Source organism: Mastigoproctus giganteus, chromosome 6 (genome assembly GCF_048544385.1).
Source record: "Mastigoproctus giganteus isolate SK-2022 chromosome 6, ASM4854438v1, whole genome shotgun sequence".
NCBI lineage: Eukaryota > Metazoa > Arthropoda > Arachnida > Uropygi > Thelyphonidae > Mastigoproctus > Mastigoproctus giganteus.
Genome location: NC_143580.1, coordinates 194538145 through 194562136, shown reverse-complemented (window position 1 = coordinate 194562136; position 23992 = coordinate 194538145). Strand labels below are relative to the sequence as shown.

Below are 23992 nucleotides of genomic sequence, written 5' to 3'. Positions count from 1 at the left end.
TTGGGCAAACAGACGGTGACTGTGCTGTTTTTACAATGAAGATGGCAGTATAAGGCTTTGCTCATTACTCTTCTAACAGAGTAACTATTCTCCCTTATGAGTACAAACAAAATGGCTTGGCTTATTACTAAACTTTTTCCATCATGGATTCTAAAATTGGATGCATTGCATGCAATCTATCCAATTTTAGAATCCATGATGGAAAAATTTTAGTAATAAGGGAGAATAGTTACTCTATTAATAGAGTAGTGAGAAAAGCCTTATACTGCCATCTTCATTGTAAAAACAGCACAGTCGCCCTCTGTTTGCCCAATTTTCCCCCTGCCAAGTTTCACCATGAGCAGCAAGTGTATCAGAAAGCAGACTGTAAAACACTCCCATCTCATCCATGTTGAAAATTTCTTTTGTTTCATATTCGCCAAGAATTAGTTATAGACTCCAGCCAATCTAGTTTTCTTCCTGTCGACTCCTCCAGATATCAAGTAAGACTAAGTTGTTTCACTCTTTCAAGCACTGCAGCCAACCATTGCTACACTTGAAATCACTGATTCTAAGGCACATCACAAAACAACCTATTTTTACATCAGGGGACCTGAATTTGTTAAAATTGATGCCCACATCTGGTGGAACCATTCCAATAGCCTTTTATAAAAAACTATGCTTTTCACCAAGTACACATTTTCTTCTTTTTAGCACCATTCCAGATTCAGAAGTGTCTTCTATTTTTTTTTTTTTTTCCCAATTTTCTAATACCGTTGATAATTTTGGTAAAGGAATGTTAAATTGCTTTGCAATTTCAGTTTTGGTATGCACCATCTTATCAACTTCAGCGATTCTGAGTTTGGTATCCAAGCATAACTTGTTTTATTTTGACTTCATACTCATGACACAGCGGTAATTTTCACTTTTGACAGGAATTGAATATTGATGTCACTAAAAAATAAAAGTAGTTCAAAACATTAATAAAATCTAACTTGTATAGAATAACTCAATGTCTAAAAACATTGAACAGCAGAAATTTTCACTTCTCACACAAAAACAAATGTTCACTTAACCACTAAAAACAAAAACATTGGTTTAAAACATGAAATCTCACTTGCACAGAATATCCTGATGTTTGCAAATATTTACACTTTTTAAACTCAACCCGTTTATTTAATTCTGTTTTTCCCAGTGATGCAACATTATTTCTCCAAGTATGAATCCTGGGTATGTAGGCCTTTTTTCAAATATTTACACTGGTCTACTAATTAGCCAATGTTCAAAGCCATAGCATGAATTATGCAAATCATGTTTCAGCTTATCCCATATTTCATACTGAAACATGGCTCCAACTCCCCACTGTGTAAGTGACCTTGACAGGTAAATACTGTGGTGTGGTCTACTAATTAGCCAATGTTCAAAGCTATAGCATGAATTATGCAAATCCTGTTTCAGCTTATCCCATATTTCATACTGAAATGTGGCTCCGACTCCCCACTCTGCAAGTGACCTTGACAGGTAAATACCATGGTGTGAGCAGCATACTTTGTAATAACCATACAAAAGTTATGCTATTGTTATTTATATACATATCAGCAACTTAGGCTGATGTGTAAATAAATAACATTGTACTGAGTGTATTATGTCTGTAGAAGTGTGTGTGTGTTTTTGGATTTTTTTTTTTTATGAGCATTAGCAACTAAGGCCATATTGCCCTGGGAATATGCGGTGGTCATTCCCTGACCTTTCCGCATCCTCCTTATTTGGTGGTGATGGGCTTGAACCCCGGTCTAATCAAGAAGCGTGTGCTACGCACTGCTGCTCCTTCCCACCTGGCTACGGAGGCGCCAGGAAAGGTCAGGGAATGACCACCGCATATTCCCAGAGCAATATGGCCTTAGTTGCTAATGCTCCTAAAAACCAAATAACAAACAACAAACAAACGGAGGCGCCTATGTGTGTGTGTGTGTGTGTGTGCGCGCGCGCGTGTGTAGAAGGATTCACGGGAAACCCTACTCCCTTGCCTGAGACTGGCTAACTACCGCCCCAGTTGAAGAGGCTTTTAAGAATTCCTCCATCTCTGACGGGAATCAAATTCAGACCTCTCCAAATGAGTAACAAGTGGTGAACCCACTATACTGTCACAGAGGGCATACCAAAAGTACGGTTATATTATCTTTGCCACAAATGTTGACTTTGTAACACATGTAATACATTTTTTACATGCTTAGTCCTTTTGACGGGAATGAGAATTTTTTTATAAACCAATATTGCATTAACGAAGTAGATATCCCTCTACTTCGTTAAAAACTACTCAAATAGAGTAGTTTTTGTGTAATTGTATATACATGGTTTCATACAAAATTGTAATATGAGTTAGAACATTTCAGATTCAAAAACATGGCATTTAACAAGCTAAAAGAGGAACTAATTATGCCCACTTTCTACTTTTCTTGCCACAATAAATAATGGAGTCTATTTCAGTTTTGCTTCAAGGTGGGAAACTGAAGCAAAAACAACCCCTTTAGTTATTTTTGGCTCTCTCAACAGTAAATTTTGTTTGTATTGGACTTAATTCAAGAGTTCTAAAAGAGAGGTTACTTATCTCAACCTGTAAGCAACTGTGCATTCAATTTTTGTCTTTTATGCTGCTTCAGTTCCTCCAGCAAGAGCAGACAAGAGTCAATGCCAATACTACTAATGCTCACACCACTTTTCAGGAGTCCTAAGTTGCTAATATTTTTTAAACAAAAAACAGCATCTTGCCATTTGTTTAAAAAACTGAAGTGCTATCCTGAGAGGTAATGATCTCACCAGACAATAGGTAATCTCAATTAGTGAATACATGCCAATCTGCTAATAATCTAAATGAGAAACCAGGCTGTGTATGGGAGGAGAGAGTACCAGGTACGTAATCCGGCAGGCATTGAAAACATCTGTAGATCACGACACCCTAATTGTTGTAATACATAAAAATACACATTTTAGAAAAAAAAAAATCATTTATTCATTAGACAAGTCAAAATAAGAAGAAATTAATAGCAATTCACTTCACACAGCCCAGCCCTATGGAAAAGTGAAGATAGGGAGTCTGAGCTTTTGAAAAACTTACTTCTGAAAGGATTAAATTCAGTATGTCCATAATTGAAAAAAAGTTAGCTGGTGTATGTAGCGAACTGTGCCAAATTCTGAAAAATTTCTCCAAATTTTGGGAGAAATTTTACGAAAGTGGCACGATCATCTAATTCCAATGATTCATGCATCATTTTATATTCCTTTCTAAATGCTGATCTTCAAGTGTCTGTTGAAGCCACAGGGATTAAAATTAAAGTCTGTGACATAGGCCAAAATGGTGCTTCAAATCGAAATTTTTGCCTGTTTATTTTATTATTTCTATAACAGGTTATATTTCTATTTTGAATTTTCAGAATTTCTTTCTGCACAACATAACGAATCTATCATTCTGATTGCTACTACCATTTCATTTGCTTCGTCCGATGGTGATTTAGGTGTCAGGAACTGGTTTTGGTCACATATGAAATCGAGGGGGTATCAAAAAGTTCGTACCCTGACCTAGATAAAACATCAGTAGGAAGATGCAGTTTTTAATATAAGTTGCCTACATATTCAATATCTAACATGTGAAATTTCATTCCTATGGGTGATCATACACCAGAGGTGGAGCCCAGAATCTGAGGAAGAATGCTATGGTTGACAAAGTGAAGTATCGAGCAGTGATCAAGTTCTTGCATTTGCGGGGCAAGGAAGCTCAGGATATTGACAAAGAAATGAAAGCTGTATATAGACAGAATTGTCCATCCTATGACACTGTAAAAAAGTGAAAACGGGAGTTCCAGTGTGATCGTACAAGTGTCTTTGATGAGCCAAGAGAAGGAAGGCCATTAACATCCACAGACAGTGAGATGGTTGCAAAGGTTGAGCAGATGGTGCTAAGTGACAGATGTGTGACAATTCATTTCATCACAAATGCAGTAGGAATTAGTTATCGGTCTGCCCACAGAATTTTACATGGCTATCTGCACATGTCTAAGGTCTCCACACAATGGGTTCCAAGGTTGCTGATGCCTTTTCAGAAGCAATGTCGAATGCAATGTTCTCACCAACCAACTATTGGATTTGTGTAATGTGGAGTTGAGAACTTTTTTGATTGATTGGTGACAAATGATGACATCAGACTTCTTGTTTCGAGAAATAAAGAAACCACTGCATGGACGTCGCTTTGATTCATCTCAGGAAGTCACCAATGAAGTGGGATCGTAGTTTCAGGGAAAAAGTGCGGACTTCTATGATCAAGGCATTAAACAACTGATCCACAGATGGGAGAAATGTGTTACTATACATGGAGAATACATAGAAAAGGATTAAAGTTCCTGTGAAGTTCCACCTTTCTAGGGCTATTATTTCTAGGTAGGGGTACGAACTTTTTGATACCCCCCCCCCCCCACCATACATTGCAAGTGTATCCAAACGGATCGTCATCAATTTTTCTTTTGATTTCTTTATAGGCATTGTTATAATTTATATTGGTATAGCAACAAAATTTTTTTTGGGAATCATCAACAGTTTGTAAATTTTTGTTTCATTCATGGTATTCTTTCATACGTTGTGCGGCTGTTTTAGACAGACTGGAAAGTATTTTTCTTCTTCTAATTTCTCTTTCTTATTTTGGGTTGCGGTCTTGGCTGGAGGCTGTTTATGTTCACTATTGTTTTCCATAACGACAGAACTCACACTATATCTACCTTAAATTATACATTTTCATAAACTTTAAGTTGTTAAGATGTGCATGTGGACTTCCGCCATGTTGACATTCAATTCGTTTCAAATAAATCTATAATATAATATTCTCCAAACAGGCTACAATTTCTTGCATATTATGGTTAAACAATTAGGTGAATTGTTTAACCATAATAATATATGTGCACATGGATTTCCTCTGTGTTGAAATTCAATTTGTTTGGAGAATATTATATGATGTAACATTATTATATGTTACGTCATATAACAAACTATATTTCATATGTTACAACTTGGGCTGCAGACATTATTATATGTTACATTATTCCACCTTTTTTCATAATGTTTTTTGTAATGCAAAAATTCAACTAACCCCACTAAAGACATTTCCAACCTCAAAACTTCAAATTAAACATAACAAATGTAAAGATTACAGGATTATAAACAGAGTAGCCACTTTGGCCATTATCCTTTTCATGAAATGGAGAATTAGTAACAGCATAATATGTTCATACCAAGTGATATAAAAAGCAGGCTGGCAGATATATAGGGATGCCATGCTCAAATAATTTTGAACATGTCAGTATCGGGCATGATACTATGAATATCTCAGAAACTGCAACCCTGCTGGGGTTTCACATACAATTAAGTCTCAGGTGTATTGAGACCAAATAACATCCAACCAGGGACAATCCTGTAGTCATAAATAATTTGTTGATGTGACAGCTAAAATGACTTGGGCAAGGTAACTTGGTTTCCACTATGTTGTTATTTGACTGATAACAGTCAGTCAAATAACAACATAGTGGAAACCAAGGAGGCATTTTAGAATGCACAAGTCATTGTACCTAATGTGGGTGTGGTAATGCAGCTGACAGCAAAAAAACAAGACAGTGCAGTTACAGTGAGGTCAGGAACACCAACACTGGACAGTGAGAGATTGAAAAAAACATTGTCTGATCTGATGAATCACACTTATTACAGTTTGTTTGTTTGTTTGTTATTTGGTTTTTAGGAGCATTAGCAACTAAGGCCATATTGCTCCGGGAATATGCGGTGGTCATTCCCTTGACCTTTCCGCATCCTCCGTATTTGGTAGTGACGGGCTCGAACCCCGGTCTAATCAAGAAGCGTGTACTACGCACTGCTGCTCCTTCCCACCTGGCTACGGAGTCGCACTTATTACAGTTTAACACTGATGGTAAGAGTCGGATATGGAGAAAACAGCATGAGTGAATGGGTACATCCTGCCAAGTGTCAACAGTGCAGGTTGGTTGTGGTGGTGTAATGGTACTGGGAGTGTTGTCATGGTGCACATGGGCACTTTGATACTAGTGGAACAACGTTTGGATGTGACAGGTTATCTGGAGAACAATTTCCAGATAACTTACTGCATCTAAATGTTACAACCAGGCACATCAGGGCTGCGGTGTATCCATCTATGAATGGGTTCTTCCAACAGAATAATCCACCATGTAACAAGGCCAGAATTGTACAGAACTGGTTCCAGGAATGTAGAAGTGAATTCAGCCTACTGTGGTAGCCTTTCCAGTGACCAGATCTCAATCCAATTGAGCACCTGTGGGACAAGGTGGAATGAGCTCTTCAGAGTAGACATTTGCAACAATCCATATGCAACAATTGTGGATAGCAACTAAGTAAACATGGACAAACATCCCTGTGGCACACTTTTGATATCTTGTTGAGTTCATGTCATGGCTATTTCGAGAGCTAAGGGGATCTACTCACTATTACATAAGAGTACCCAATAAAGTGATGAATCAGTGAATTTTGAAACAACCACTGAAGTTACTGAAGTTAAACTATATGCATCTCTGCATTCAATTTCCATCTTTGATGATCACACCATACCTCCAATGATGGGTGGCAGAAAGTCAGATATCAAGACAGGTTCATATCTCACACTAGATTTGACAAAAAAAAAAAAAAAAAAAAAAAAAGTAAACTGCAGCCATTATCAATCCACTGCAGGATGGAAGCCTCCTCGACAATTTGTGTTGAGGGAAATGGACCATAATCTGCCACATTGGCCCAGTGTGTGCTGGCAAATCGACTGTATCAAGGGCTTGAATATCAAGGAATTGACCCAAAAGGAAAATTTGCCAATTTGTTCAAAAAACTGAGACACTCTCACCCAATAATATTTATGAATTCTGACAGTAGAGACAGAAGTGATTATTCCATTATATCAAAAAAGCAATGGTTACAGCACACTTTAAATATTGCATACTGGCCGAGTGATGAGCCTGCTGATGATTCATCATTTAATCTAGAATGAAATTGGCAAGTAATGAATTGACGAGTTCACCACTTTTTTTTTTTTGTGTAGGAATGAATTCCACTTTTGGTAATTAACAATTTTAGTATGACAAAAATAAATGATGATGTAATTTTTAGGCATATAGTGCAACAATGTGTATTGTGTATAAATATCTATTTGCTTAACTTTATGAAGCTAACAGGCAAATTCAGCTGCTGTTGAAAGCATTTTCCAATGCCCATTTTGTGAGTTCTTTCAGTAAATTCTGCAAATTTTTCCTATATTGCTGAAATGTCATGAAATCATCCTTTGCATGCAAAAGTTTAGTTTGAATAAGAAAAAATTGTAGGGAACTAGATCCAACAAATCTTAGAGGGTATGGAACAACAGCCTTCTTATTGTTGGCCAGAAATTGTCAAACATTCAGCTAGCTCCTTATACTTGTTCTTGATTCTTTAAAGGATAGGGAAATTTCACGATACCTTGAAGATCCAGGCAAAATCATAGGACATCCTTGAAAGGAATAAAAAAAAAAATAAATAAATAAAAAGAAGCCTTCTTGAAATGTTTCCAATAATGGCAGAAGTTATAGTCTCGCCTTGAAGGGACTCAAGGATAGGGAAATTTCATGCTGTATGCTAAAAAGAAACAAGAAGAAGAAATGAATCACTTATAAGTTTATCAAGTGGAAATCTGCTGTACACCAATGGAAACAGTGAAAGGAGTGAAGGTGGAGTTGGGTTTCTGGTCCATAAAGATTTTAAAAACATTTTGGAATTCAAAAGTACATCACCAAGGGTGTCAAGACTAATACTCAAGATTTCTAAGAGGTACAAGCTAAAGATTATAATGATTTATGCACCAACATCGAGCCATGATGATGAAGAGGTTGAAGAAATGTACACTGAAATTGAGAGCCTTCTAGATGAGCAGAAAACCCACTACACTATTATTATGGGCGACTTCAATGCTAAGGTTGGAAAAAGGCAAAACAGCGCAGAAAGAGGAACTATAGGAAATTTTGGAATTGGTGAAAGAAATAAAAGAGGTGAAAGACTTGTGGAATTTGCAGAATCTCAAGGAATGTCAGTAATGAACACTTTTTTCAAGAAAAGGGTGAACAGAAAGTGGACATGGAAGAGTCCAAATGGATTAACAACTAATGAAATCGACTTCATCCTCACTAACAGAAGATATATTGTGAATGATGTTACCGTCCTGAATAAGGTAAATGTTGGCAGTGATCACAGAATGGTAAGATGTACACTTGATATAGATGTAGGAAAGGAAAGGAAAAAACTGACTCGAGTAAATAATACAAAGGTCTTTGAAATAACAGAGGAGGAGAAAAAGCAGTATGTACTGGAACTTAAGAACAAGTTTGAGCTTCTGCAGACTGCTCAGGACCAAGATATCGACGAGGAATATTACAACTTTCTGGAAGTGATAAAGCCCAAGAAACCTATAGGGAAACAGAAATCCAAAGAAGAAAAAATTAGTCAAGAAACACTTGTCATGATGAACCAAAGACGACAAATGAAGAGCAAGAAAAACACTGCCAGGGAGAAAATTGAGTATACTGAGTTATGCAAAGCCATTAGAAAGAGACTCAGAGAGGACATAAGAAGATTTAACACAAGAAAAGTAGAACAAGCATTAAGGGAAAACAAAGGATTTAAATCAGCAGCCATGAGCAGTAATACAGAAAGACAAATGATACTGAAACTGAAGAATAGCGATGGTGTATTTATAAACAGCAGAGAAGGCATAATTCAAATAGCAGAAGACTACTATAGAGAATTATACAAGGAGCGAGGGAATGATACCAGCAGTGAGGAAGATGGATTGCAAAGTAGCAACACACACGACATACCCGATATTCTTCCTGATGAGGTAGAACATGCATTGAAGAAAATGAAGAATCGGAAAGCCCCGGGGGAAGATGAAGTTACTGTAGAGTTGTTAAAATTGGGAGGAAGAGACATAACACAAAAACTGGCAAGGCTCTTCACAAAGTGCATTAGAAAAGGTGTGATGCCTAAGCAGTGGAATAATGCAATCATAGTTTTGCTTCATAAGAAAGGAGATAAATCAGAAATTGGAAATTATAGACCAATTAGCTTGTTATCCCATATCTACAAGTTGTTCACAAGGGTCATTACTAACAGATTAGAAAGAATACTTGATGAGAATCAACCGAAAGAGCAAGCTGGCTTTAGGACAGGATTCTCAACTATGGATCACCTTCACGTAATATCACAGCTAATGGAGAAAGCAAATGAATATAAAACACCATTATGCCTAGCATTTGTGGATTATGAAAAGGCATTTGACTCCATACAGCATAAGGCAATGTTTCGGGCACTGGAAAGACAAGGCATAGATACTCCATATATTATGATTTTGAAGAAAATATATGAGAGTGCTACATCCTTTATTAGACTAGACAAAGACAGTAGCAAATTTAAAATCGAGAAAGGAGTTCGACAAGGAGACACAATATCTCCGAAGCTGTTTACTGCTGCCCTTGAGGAAGCTTTCAGAAGATTAGACTGGTCGCAGAAAGGAGTCAATGTGAACGGAGAGTACCTAAACCATTTACGATTTGCAGATGACATTGTGGTCATAAGCCACGATCCCAAAGAATTAGAGGAAAATCTTAATCAGTTATGCACAGTTAGTAAGGATTTTGGACTAAAGATGAATATGGCTAAAACAAAAGTAATGATGAACAAGTATGCCACGGAAAGGGAAATAATGATTGAAGGAGCAGTAATTGAAAAGGTGGAGTCGTATACTTATCTGGGACAAGTTATTAGCTGTAATAATGATAAATGGCTGGAAGTCAAGAGAAGAATAAATTTTGGATGGACAGCATTCGGGAAATATAGTCACATACTGAAGAGCAATATCCCAGTTTGTCTGAAACGTAAAATAATGAATCAATGTATACTCCCCACCATGACTTATGGAAGTGAAACTTGGGCACTCACCAAAAGAATGGAAGAGAAGCTAAGAACTACACAGCGAAGAATGGAACGAATTATATTGGGAATCAGACTGTTAGATAAGAAGAAAAACACATGGATTAGGCAGCAAACTCAAGTAAAGGACATTCTTATCAAAACTAAAGAACTAAAATGGTCTTGGGCAGGACACATAGCTCGAAGACATGATGACAGATGGACTAAGAAAATAACAGAATGGTACCCAAGAGGAGCTAGAAGAAAACCTGGAAGACAAAGGCGGAGATGGATAGATGAAATTCATGAGTTTTTGAGTAGTAAATGGATGGCCAGTGCTCAAAACAGAAGGAACTGGAAAGTTGCTGGAGAGGCCTTCATCCTGCAGTGGATTGAAAATGGCTGATGATGATGATGATGCTAAAAAAAGCTCTAGAAATGTTTCAACAGTGGCAGAATCACTGAACTTGCTATATTATCTCTCCTTGAAAGGACCTCAAGGATGGCAGCTTGTAATACCCACAAACAAAGAAAACAACTGATGTGTTAAAGATCCACAAAAAAAAAAAAAAAAAAAAAAAAAAATCCAAAGGATATATTTGAATGGGATAAAAAAAAATCATGGAACTTGACATATCAAGTCTCAAAGCGACTACTTCAGAGATGACAGAATGGAATAGCAAGTAAATGAAGGGAAAAAAATTACTTTTTAAAAAATGTAATCTAGAAACAACAACTATACTTAAACATTATTTTCATCATTCAAATCTGTTATATCCAGTGGGTGCATGAATCACTATGATAGTACAAATCAGTCTTTCTGGACTTGTAGCCTTCCATTCTCTATTTTCCCTCTATGCTACCTGTTTCCTGGTAGCTCTTCAGCCCTACCCAGAGTAAGTTCTCTTTGCATTAATGTTCACATGACCATTGTGAGCATTAATGAATAAGTGGATCCACCATCCACTTATTCTATCTCTAGTAGTACCATCCATTTTTCCTTCAACTATGCTTAACAATCATTAAAAAATAACATCACAGAACTTCGATACACACCTTATAATAAAAAAAAATGGATACTTTAGCATCACAAAGATAACAATAAGCAAAAGTAATAATAAAAATAAATAAATAAATAATAAAAAAAAAAGATAAAAAATAGATTTGATACCTTCTCGTGCGGCCAAAAGGTCTGCTAAACCTACTGAAGGTTCTATACTCAAAAGTCGACGTTTGGGTAAAAAAAATTTGGCAATAAGGTCTTCTTTGTCCTTGAGAAACAACAATATAATTAGGATTTTATAAAATGAAATTTCTTAAATTAAATAAATTATAACACTTCTAAATGCTTTACACTGGCAGACAAAACTCCGCATATTAAATGCCACTTTGCTCTAATTCCATTGAACTATAGGCATACCCCGTAGTTACGACAGGTTTGGTTCCAGGCCTTTGTCATAAAACGGAAATCACCATAAAGTGGATCACTACCTTTTTTTCACTCGCAGATGCATGTGATGCTCGAAAGTCCCAAAAAATTAAACATAGCGCTTACCATTAACACTGCAATTAAATATTAATGCAACAACTTACAAAATTGTGAAATAAAGTCACTCCACTCTACATTTACATAAAGGCTCGTGACCTTCAAACATAAAATGTAAACACTATGTTTGGCAGCATTAATGGGATGAAAAAATTGTTAATAGTAAAAGATTGGAAAATTTAAAAAGTAGGAGGTTGCAGATACGATTAGAGGGGATTGATAATTTAAAACCCTTACTTTGACAAAATAAATGATAAAAACCTGCTTCTGCATGATCTCAATTCTACATCATCTGGATCTTCTTCATCTACAGCTAAACGCTCTTGCAGGCAATTTGGATGGACTTTTTGTAGGCCTAGTTGATGCTCGAGAAGGACTTTCACTTGATGTTGAAAGCTGATCTAAGATTTCAGAGGATGGTCTTTTATGAAAGCAGGACTCCAATGAAGTTTGAATTGTGGGTCTTCTTTTCTTTTCTCTGTAGATTTCTCTGAAAAAGGCATATTGATCTAAAATACCAGCATTTACTTTGGAACTTCTTTCAAAATTGGACATAGCTCCTTCTAAAAGCCTGAATGCTTTTGATAGTTTCTTGCAAGTTAGTTCTTTAGGAATGGGATTCTATACATCCTCAGGATAAGAATCCTCTTCAAGTTCTAGAAGATTTTCATTAATTAGGGGTTGTGATGTGACCTAAGAAGTTCAGTAACATCTTCAGGCTCCACTTCTAGCTCTAACTGCCTTGCCATATCTACAATATTTGTAGTAGCCTCCTCACTCAATGTGACTTTCAAATCCTTCAAAATCACCAGTAGTAAACTGGAGACAACTTATTCCAAACACTTAAGTATTGACTGTTTCACTTCATCCCATGCATCCCTAATAGTCTTGATGCTATCCACGGTCGTGAAGCCTTTCCAGAATTCTTTTACTATATTTGCTCTATGCGTACTTTCAGATTCCCTGTCTATTGCAGCTACATCCTTAGCAAATGTTCTCCTTAGGTAATATGATTTAAATGCAGCAATAACACCTTGGTCCACTGGTTGAAGCAATGAAGTAGTATTTGCAGGGAAGAAAATTACTTGAACATTTGGGTTAAGGTGGCCAGGTGCGTTATCCAAAAGAAGTAAAATTTTGAAGGGAATTTTCTTTTCTGTACAGTATTCCTTAACTGCAGGCTCAAAGTAATTTGAAAATCACTCTTCAAAAAGTGATGCAGAAACCATGTTTTTGAATTTGATTTCCAATAAACAGGAAGATTGGATTTTGCATAATTCTTTAAAGCTCTTGGGTTTTCTGAATGATAAATTAGCATAGGCTTCAATTTAAAATCATCTGCAGCACTGGAACCTAACAAAAGGGTTAGCCTATCTTTTGCTACTTTAAATCCTGACATTGACTTCTCTTCCTTTGCTATAAATGTTCTTGAAGGCATTTTTTATCAGTAGAGGCCGGTTTCGTCAGCATTAAAAATCTGCATTTCAGAATAATCTCCTTCATCAATGATCTTGGCAAGCTCATCAGGAAAATTAACTGCAGCTTCACCTCGAATTTTAATGTTATGGAGGTTGTTCCTATGCTTAAATCTATTAAACCAGCCTCTACTGGCAGCAAATTCAGCATCCTTAGCTGCCTCCCCTCTCCTGGCTTTTATTTCAGCAAAGAGACTTGGGGCCTTATTCTGGATGATCACTTGGCTTAAGGGAACAAGCTGGCTAGTTTGATCACCTATCCACACCAATAAAAGTTTTTCCATATCAGCAATAATATTGTCACATTTACGAACTATTGTACTTTGGTTGGTTATTTGGGTTTTTTTTTTTTTTTTTTTAGGAACATTAGCAACTAAGGCCATATTGCTCCGGGGATATGCGGTGGTCATTCCCTGACCTTTCAGCATCCTCCGTATTTGGTGGTCACGGGCTCGAACCCCGGTCTAATCAAGAAGCGTGTGCTACGCACTGCTGCTGCTGCTGCCCACCTGGCTACAGAGGCACCAACTATTGTACTGACTGGTGTACCACTTCTCACTTCACTTAGAATTTTCTCTTTGTTTTTAAGAACAGTAATAACTGTAGTGCGAGGTAAGCTTAGCCTACATCCGATCTCACTGTTTGATACACTATCATCACTCAATTTAATGATTTTACTCTTGGTATCTAATGTGAGAGACTTGTCGTTAGTGCGGATCAGGTGTCTCAGGAACGGAACACAGGGTATAATTAAAAAGTGTCGTAAATACGGATTGTCATAAAGCAGGGTATGCCTGTACTGATATTCAATACAATACATTAATGAATTTTATGTGTGAGTAATAGCTACAATGAATTAAATTACTGTTTTTTGTGCATTGAGTTCTCAATAGAAGTTATTCTTCTAATGAATAGTAAGCAAGGTAACAGACAATGGATGTCAGATGTACTGATTGGATTTGTGGCAGAGAAGAAAAATGCATGGAATGTATATAAATTATCATGTGATATAGAATCCTATAGTAGATATAAATCAGAGAAGTCTTTGGCAACGAATGCAGACTTCTTCACTTAGTAAACACTAGCAGGAAGGGGATGGACCACATTAACACAATAGATATGAACGGTTTAACTGTTGATGAACCTGCTCAGGTTGCAGACAAACAACTGAATAGGTATTTTGCATCTATATTCACACACAAAGAATTTTTTATGGAAGGGAATGCCAGAAGTGTATCACATTCTAAGAGGGAGCTGAATGATTTTGTGATAACAGAGAAGAAAGTGGAAGAGAAATTGTTGAAACTAACTGTAAAAAAGAAGTGCTTGGGGTGGACAGGTTCTATCAAGTTATATTAAAGGAGGCAGCAAGAGGTAAGCAAACCTTTATCCATAATTATGAGAGCATCCCTGGATTCAGGGGAGGTCCTTTCTGGCAGAATGAAGATGTGCAATCTATCCCCAATTCACAAAAGGGGGGATCAAAGGGTGATGTGAGTAATTACAGACTGTTAGCTTCACTTCTGTTCATTCCAGGGAAAATAATGAAGTCATTGGTTAAAGAAGTAATGCAGGATCACTAGACAGGAATACAGTACACTGCAGTCACAGCATGGATTTGTTATAAGGCAGTCTTGTCTAACCAACTCTGAGTGGATACTATGACATAGGGACAAAGGAACTGGTTCCAAAAAATAATTGAAACTTGACAAGAAAGAGTATTCTTACTCTTTCTTGGACACACACAAGGAGTCATAAACTTAAATTGATAAAGGATGGCTGTAGGACAGATGGGTGAAAATTTGCTTTCAGCCAGGAAGCAAATGACTATAAGAACAAACTACCATTTGGTGTAGTGGAAGTGGGTAGTTTGAATAAATTAAATAAGAATTAGAGATATTATTAGAGGGGATGAACAGATCAGATGGGCAGTTGAGTTTTTTTTTTTTTTTTTGCTGATGCTGTATAAGCTTGCTTCCTTGCATTATTTTCTACTACTAATACTAATAATCAGGGCAGATCAATACAACTATTGTTGGTGTGGTCACTGCTGTACCACCTACACCATCATCCATGACAAATTTCAAAACAGGAAGGTCTGTGCAAAATGGGTTCCCAAATGTCTCAACCTTTCCAAATGGGATTGTCCGCAGCACCTACAAAGAGAAAGTAAATTACTCCTTGGCTCACACAGTTACTGGAAGGGAGTCGCACTGCAGGCAACACTGCACATAGTGGAAATATCAGGCATCATGACAGCTAAAAAAAAAATTCAGTATTCAAAAGCACTGGAAAGATTATGCTCATGCTGTTCTTTGACTCACTGCTGTGTTATTTCATGTGTAGAGGCAAAACATTCAACTCACAAAATTATGTACAGATCCTCAAAGATGGTCTGTGTATAATTTTGAACAACAGATCCAAAAGTTTGACTAATAGTATGTGTGACTACAATCACATACAATGTCTTAACACACTATAGCAACCATGCAGAAACTGCACAGTAACTGATAAGCCTACATGCAGGTTCAGACTTGTCACCTTAAGATTTTCACAATTTTGGAAGACTGAAACATGATCTGACAGGATGCTAATTCAACAGAGATGAAGTAGTGAAGCAAACCATCAAACAATGGTGCTAACAGCAACCAAAACACTTATGAGCAGAGTATAAAAAATCTGATGTGTCTAAACTGTGATAAAAATATAAAAAAAAAAAAAAAAAAATGAAGTACTAGTTAAGGTATATTCCACTAATCTGAAAATTTAATTTTTTTCCCTTTAATTTTCACTAAAATACTTCTATATCAGACAGCTGTGCACCAACAACTAATATTACCTCTGAAATTCAGTTATATTGTTCTTTATTCATGGATTTAAATTTATCTTATCAAGTGCTGTCTGGAACCTGCACACCAGCCACTGTTTCTGTTTCGCACATGAGGCAATATATGTAATGACAAAGACAGTGAGGTAGTGGCATGAACTCCAGTGAGAAATTATAAGGATAAAATCCCAGAATTCCCTACTGGATGTTTCAATTTTCAGTGATATGGGGAATGGCTAAAATTTCCAAAAAAAAAAACCCTACTAACATTTAAATAAATTATAATAAATAATAATAACAACAACAATAATGTGAAAATAAAAATTTTGATTTGCATTTTGAAACAGCATTTTCCTCCTCTCCATCTGCATACTACTGAACAAAGGTTTCTAATATTTCAGTTAGAAGATACAAGGGGTGATCACAAAGTTCTAAGAACTGAATAAATAAAAAGGGATGGTATATAATGTTAATATTAATTTTGAAATGCTAATAAATAACTCACATGAAAACTTAAATAAATAAATAAATTTTATGTTAATACTCCAGAATGGCCTGGTAGCCAACAAAAGAACACTAGAAATGACTCAAAGGATCATACTGCTCTGCTATCAACAACACGTGCTTGCAGCACGGTAAGTACCCCGTCATTGCAGGAGCACTTCCCCTGGACTTGGAGGCTGTTCGGGCAGGGTTCTGTTTTTGCTGGCCAGGGGAGTGGCAGCCACCCACCAAGGATACACAACTGACCCGGTGCCAACCTAAAAAACAAAAAAATTAGGCTACAGACCCACCTCCTAGAACTTTGGCAGAGAAGGTGGAGAGAGACTACAAAAGGCGAAGTAACAAAAAGATTTCTACCAGACCTCCGGAAAATATACCCAAAGCAGCTGGCCTGGTACTTCCCAGGGCACCATATGACAACGATATTAATATTAGTACTGGCCAAATGGTGCAAGAAAGCCTATGGCTTATGCTGCACCAGCCAAAAAAAAAAAAAAAAAATCCTAATAATTAATAAAAGAAAAGGGAATTAAACCTATCATCCTATGCATTTCCCTCACCCGAAGGTACTATCCAGATGACCTTTGAATTTCCTCAAACTGTCAGCCTCTACCACCCACGTAGGCAACTTATTCCAGTAATTTATAACTTGCTGGCTAAAATAAAACTTCCTGCAGTCCAATCTAAACGTCTCCCCCCGTAACTTGAATTTATGTCCCCTAGTTCTAGCATCATTTATAATCTTGAAAATTTCATCCTCATTCATTTTACTGATGCTTTCAGAGCCTTAAACGCCTCAATAAAATCTCCTCTAAAGTGTCTCGTTTCCAAACTCTGCAACCCGACATGGACCCTACAAGGAGAAGCTGTTTTGGCTTCGGACTTGTTGAGGACCCCAACTACATATGGGGAGAGAGAAAGCTGGAGCCACATAGCCTATGATTGTCAACACTATGAAGACCTCAGAGGGTTAGTAATAACAAGATTGAGATACCTCCCAAAAGGACTGGAGCACCACTTTTTGGATATTGAGGAGGAATATAGGGTGCTCTCCCAGTATGCGCAAGACCTATTCACCAGGAGAAAAACACTACTAGCTATCTACAGCAATGTATACAGAGATTGATAAAAATTGCTGCCAAATGTGACAGAAAACTGAAGCTCGCAGGTGACTAGTACTTGGACAAGAAGAGTGCTGATCACATGGAAAAAAAAAAAAGCAAGGAGGGGCTTGCCCCATATGTGATAAAACCGAGAACAGACTAAATGCAGCACAGCTGCAAGCAGCCTGATGGCGATCTGAAGAGGACACCCTAGCCCCCTTCACCTATTATTCCCACTTCCTTGTGGGGGGATTCTCTGTTCCCTCCCCTCCTTGCCACCCCAAAACTTCTACTCTGGTGGGGCATGGGCATGCCCCAATGAAAACTGGAGCTATCTACTCTATTGGTCCTATATTTCTGTCTTTTCCCCCAGTTTTCAGTCTCCTCACCTTCTCTTAACATAAAATTACCTTATGCCCAAAACTCGGCCTAGCAAACCTGTGACATTACCCCTACGATAGCACAGATTTTTTTTTTTTTTTTTTTAGGTCCTAGCCGCAAAAATCCCAGGAAATTAAGCGGCAGGACCTGCCAGCGTGAATCTAAGGCTATTTGGTTCCTGGTATGCCTCCACAGGGCATACGTGGGCAATGTTGGGCCTCAGTAGGGGTTCAACGGCTAAATGACCAGATGAACAACGGTACAGAACACTACACACATGAACAATTCCCACACACTTTTAAATCTCTGGCATTTCCCAACGAACTGGTTCACCCACAATGAAAGCAACGTGGAGACAGGGGAATCCCTGGTGCCATATGACAACAACACACACACTCCAGAATGGCCACATAGTGCCATGAGTTTACAAGAGAGAGAGAGAGAGAGACCAGAATATTACCAGATTTGTGGTATCACATGAATTCAAATGAGCAGCAGGTACACATAGCCAATTTTGACTTTTGGAAAGACGGAGATTAGGTAATTGTAAACAAGAGGGAAACAGAAAAAAAACTTTTATGAAGTACACACTGTACTAGAAATTAAATTTCACTGATAGCATACACATTTTATAATAAAATACAGCTAGAGAATTGTTAACTAGTACAGTATTCTTTCAAACATTAGCTTACCTAGGAATCTTCTGTCTGTGGATTGTCTGTTAAACATCAACTGCTTATGACTGTTTCAAGAAAGATATTTGTGCAGACCGTTCCCTCTTCAAATGTGGTGAGTCAAAGTTTTGTTTATAACAATAGCACTACTACCTAGCCTTGGCTGCAAGTTTCACTAGAAAGAGAAGATCTAAACTGTTTTTACCCTCCATCTGAGTGAATATTCTTTCACACTCAGCACTGCTATGAGAAATTGTTAAAATGGCAAACTTCACTGTGCAATTGTCAGTTCAAAGACCACTGTACATTAATTCTTTCTTTCATAATAGCATGTGGTAGGTTCTCACGCTGAAAATGTTGCAACAAATATTGCAAAATATCTATTTCTTTATCTTCAGTAATATTAAAAAGCACTGGAAACTTTTTTTTTTTTTTTTTTTTGCAGAATAAATTCATTTCAATTCAGTTCAAAAAAACTTGTTCTCTGAATAGTGCTACTAGACAATGAATTGGTTCTCCAAATACAATTACATTTAAGTTAAAATTAAAAATTTAACTTAATGCTTCTGAAAACTCAGTTGGCAACTTGCTATCAACAAATTAGACCACCTAACTAAGTCCAAAATTTACCAAACTTATTTATAAAGAGCTGTATAGCTTCTGCTATGAATGTATTAAATATTTCAAGCTGTAACACTTTGCTAGATTGTTTTAGCACATCACATAACTCACCTCAAAGGCACATTGATAAAAGTGCATAATTTTTTTTTTTTTACTGTATATATAAAACATTTAGATATCACTATGAATGTTGTGACATCAGACGGGTAATAAAAAATTTTGATGCCTATGGCCAAGTATCATCAGAAATCTAATTAAATTAATTCTCTTAACATATTAATTATAAAATTATTATCCATGATAATTTTTATAAAAGCAAAAGGAATTTATAATAATTGATAATAAATTTTCATATTTTTAAAATAAATTATAAATTCAGTTATTTATAATTTTTGTTTGACACTCTTGTCTGGGGCCACATTTGCCATACTCTAGTTATGCTTTTGTGTGGCATACTACTGATCAGTTTACCATCTATAAACTGTTTTCAGGTTCAAGGGCGCCTACGTGGGCAGGAGCAGCAGTGCGTAGCACATGCTTCTTGATTAGACCCACATTCGAGCCCGTGACCACCAAATACGGAAGATGCGGAAAGGTCAGGGAATGACCACCACACATCCCTGGAGCAATATGGCCTTAGTTGCTAATGCTCCTAAAAAAACCAAATAACAATAACATGTTCAAGACATATTGTCTTTCTCTGTACTCATTTCTTGGTCCTTCATAACTGTCACTGACAAGGAAGGCAGCCTTTACTGATTTATTGACATAGGAGGATGGTGTTTTAGCTTGTATTTCTAGATGTCATTGCAACATGAGTCAGAAATGTTGTCATCACACACATTTATTTTCTTTGAAAATACATCTTTAAATTATAAAATTAAGTTTTTTATTAATCTTTATTACTTTCTAAATTGAGAAAGAGTATCACTGTTGTGCCACGTTGTATGCATTGTGGTGAAAATGAAAAACCTGCAGAATAAAGTTTGCTTCCCCCCACACAGATAACTGAACAATCACACAAACCATTTTCAGGTGTATATATTATGGACATATTTGTTAATGAAAATTAAAAGTCAATTTTTTTTTAAAAATTCCCATTTTAACATATGTTTGCTATTTTTCTGCAAAAAGATAAAGATGGAGAAAAACTAGGTTATTACAAAGAGATGGAGAAGGGGTCAAATCAGGTCAAAAAGATGGATTCTCCACCGTAAACTCAGAAAGTTGGCAGCTATACATTTAACTCTATATTTTCCCACTAACCATGCAGCTTTGGTCATGATTTTAAAATTTTTAAATGAATCTATCATATGTTTGTAATTATGAATTTTGTTTGTACAGGTGCAAGAAAAACAAATAACTTGAACATTGAACATCTTTACGATCAATTTTTTTTAATAAAAGGGAGGCAAAATGTTTAAAAAAATTAGAAAAAATGCTTGCAGTGTAAGGAGAAAAATCTTACAGCTATCTCTACTGTTGGCAGAATTTAATATTGGTAGTTATGTGAATCCTATACTGTATTAGTCAGGATTTAGGGCAATTCTTCACCTATTCCATAGAACAGCATTTTCAAACTTTTTCCCCAACAGACTATATATGTATGTGCTACAAGTAATTGATATCCCCATCCAGAATTTTATAATTAATCAATGCCCTGTCCATTTTTCCCTTTATCTTTGTGAATGCAATGTTATATAATTTCCTTTGTTTCAGGCCAAAATATGTAAAGAAGGGTAAGAGAAGGATGTATGGTATATATTAAGCACAAGCTTAACTAAGGCCAATTGAAATTAATTACGTCAATTATTAGCTTTTAAAAAAAAAAAAAAAAAAAAAAAAAGGAATATGTCTAGAACTTAACAGCTAATGAGGATGAAGGTGAAGAAATAAGTGTCATAACAAATTTTTAATGTATTAATAATTGTATTTTTTTAATCAATCAGTTTACAATATATGCAGCAAAAGGAACTCAGACTAAAGACAAAGTTGTGATGCCCTTTGGAAAGCTCAGCCATAGAGACTGCTTCAATTTTTAATAAAAAACTGTGAGGAAGAAAATTACAATGGAAGGTGCTGGTAACTGGCTGCACTTGAAATGAAAACAGAATACTTTTCCAGTGAAAGTGGAATAGTAAAACATAAGCAAACAAATAAAGATCAAAATGACCCCAGGTGAAAGCGGTTCAAAATCAGCTGATCCAAAGTTCTTGCCCACCAGCCATCCAATCCTGATAATAAAATCAAAAATTTTAGAAAAAAAAAAAAGATAAACGTATCACAATGTGTATGTGTGTGTGTGTGAGAGAGAGATATATATCTTGTGGAATCATTTTGACAATAATCCATAAACATTTGGTAATGTCTAAAGTCTGTTTAAGGTGGATGCCCAAAACCATTTTGTTTTTGGATGTTTTTGTTCGAAAGCAATGTTTTCCAAATGGTTTTCTATAGAATATCAGTCTGCAGCATGCACTGCCCAAATGTTTTCCTTGAAATGCTGCACCAAAATATTGTATACACAAATACACTGTATATTGAAGACAATTTATAGTGATGTAATTAATTTGCATTATTTTCTTTCTAGTCATGAAGACAAAGATTTTTTGTATTGAAAGTGAATTAACAAAACAGTTTATATAGATTTTATTTCTGCCAATTTCTTAACCAATCCAGAATATTGTGTTCTATTGATCAAAAAAGGTTGAAAAATGCTGTAGCAGAGAATAGTCATAAAAGAAAAATGTAAAATTATCTAATGATAATCTGAATGGGAATTTTTATTATCTTCAGTGATGGAGATAAAACATGATTACAATTTTATGACACCAAATCCAAGTTGTAGTCAATGTAATGGCAACAGAAAGGGGAGGGGTATGTATCACTCCACACAAATTCAGACTCCTTCTATAAGGCAGAAGATTTTGGCTTCAATGGAATTATTATTGTTACATTAACTGCTACCGAAACAATCATAAGAGAACATTATGCAAATTTAACAGCTACAATTTGGAAGAAACAGAAGAAATTTGAGAGTGTGAATTCGAACAACTAAACTTCCTCTGTTAGTCCTCTGGTTACAAGCAATTATTCTAGTCCAGAGACTTTCAGGAATCATATTTGTGTAACTCACATTAGGAATGATATTACAACCAATCTGGGGGGGGGGGAGAAGAGAGAGAGAGATCTACTGTATTTCCCCATGTATAAGACACACCTTAATTTTGGGGCCCGAAATTTGAAAAAAAAAAAAAAAAAAAAAAAAAATGTATTACATAAAGTTATTGAACTCAAGTTTTATTCATCATAAAATTCATACAACTCATCACTGTCAAAACTCCCATCCATTAGCTTGTCCTCATCTGTGTCTGCTGACGAATCACTGTCTTCATATATTGCCTCGTCCTCGGTTCCGTCTATGGCATTTGAAATGCCACACTTCTTAAATGACTTGACAACGATCTCAATCTTGATATTATCCCAGGATCTTTTCACCCAGGTACAAACTTCTCCTATAGTTGGTTTCTTCACTCTTCCTGCTGGTGTCAAATTGTCCCCAGAAGACTTCATCCATTGGTTCCATTCATCTCTCATGGCAGCTTTGAAGGGTTTGTTAATGCTGATGTCAAGTGGTTGGAGCTGGGATGCCAACGTATGACGGCAAGTTTTGTTTTTTGCTCTGCAGCAATCTTCTTTGTATTTTTTGTTATGTGTGCCCTGAACTGATCAAGCACCAATAGGGCAGGTTTGCGTAAGAGCCCACCTGGTCTCCTGCTCCAAACTTTCTCAAACCAGATCTTCATCCCATCCTGATCCATCCAACCCTTGTCATGAACGTGGACAATCACTTCTCGAGGAATGTCTTCTTTTGGCATTGTTTTGCGTTTGAAAATCAACATAGGAGGCAGCTTGGTTCCGTCGTTACAACAAGCTAGAACAACTGTATAATGGCTCTTTTCATGTACACTTGTCTTCAGAGTTACAGTTTTCACCCCCTTGTTATCAACAGTTCTGTTACTTGGGACATCAAATTAAAGGGGGACTTCGTCCATATTTGCAATCTGTCCCAACTCAAACTGATGTGTCTTCCGACGTTGAATGACAAAACGATGAAATTCAAGGACCTTCTGCTCATAGCTTTCAAGCATCTTTTGGGCAAGTCTGGTGCATGTACGCATGCTTAGTCCATTCCGTTTCATGAATCTGAAGCACCAATTGTGTCCTCCTTTGAAATCAGTAACTTCTTTTTCATCAGCAATTCTTCTTGCCTCATGCTGAACCATCTTTGTGGACACAGGAATTCCAATTTCCCTTTGTTCCTCAATCCATATCTTCAATTCCCTCTCTAAATCAGGCCATTTTACTGACTTGCCTCTAATGGCCTTCTTCTGCCATGGCGTTTTCAATAGGGTTTCTTCTTCCCGTAGCCAGTCTTGGATTGTTTTCTCAGTTGGAGGAGGACCAAACTTACGTTCAGGAGCACGATTTCCATTCACTTTTGCAAAACTGGATCACTTTTAACTTGAATTCAGCACTGTACGAAAATATTTTCTGAGCCATTTCTGGGCAGAACGTGGCAAAACGTAACCTAATATATCGGTAACAAGTGCAAAACAATGAGTGCAAAGACAACAAGCGCGAAAAAGCGGAAAATGCAAGTAAAAAATAATCTACAAACACTATAAGACGCACCCAGTTTTTAGATCCCAAATTTTTCGGAAAAAGGTGCATCTTATACATGGGGAAATATGGTAATTCCTTATAAAGTAGACTTTCAGAATAACGGCACCTTCGGGGATTCGAGGTGACATTATTTCAATTTTTCCATTATATAAAAAGTTTTATTTTTAATATATTTAATGCAGAAATAATGA

The 23992-nt window shown here is 36.5% G+C and overlaps 1 protein-coding gene across 1 annotated transcript in view; it reads right to left on the bottom strand.

Annotated features, from left to right (window-relative positions):
- The window catches only part of LOC150084850 (protein TSLIG3A-like), a 137211-nt gene that overhangs the window by 25730 nt on the left and 87489 nt on the right, over positions 1-23992 (bottom strand). Inside the window, exon 8 of the mRNA XM_090375595.1 lies at positions 11156-11255. Coding sequence (XP_090231721.1) covers positions 11156-11255 — 100 coding nt within the window. The remainder of the gene's footprint in view (positions 1-11155; positions 11256-23992) is intronic.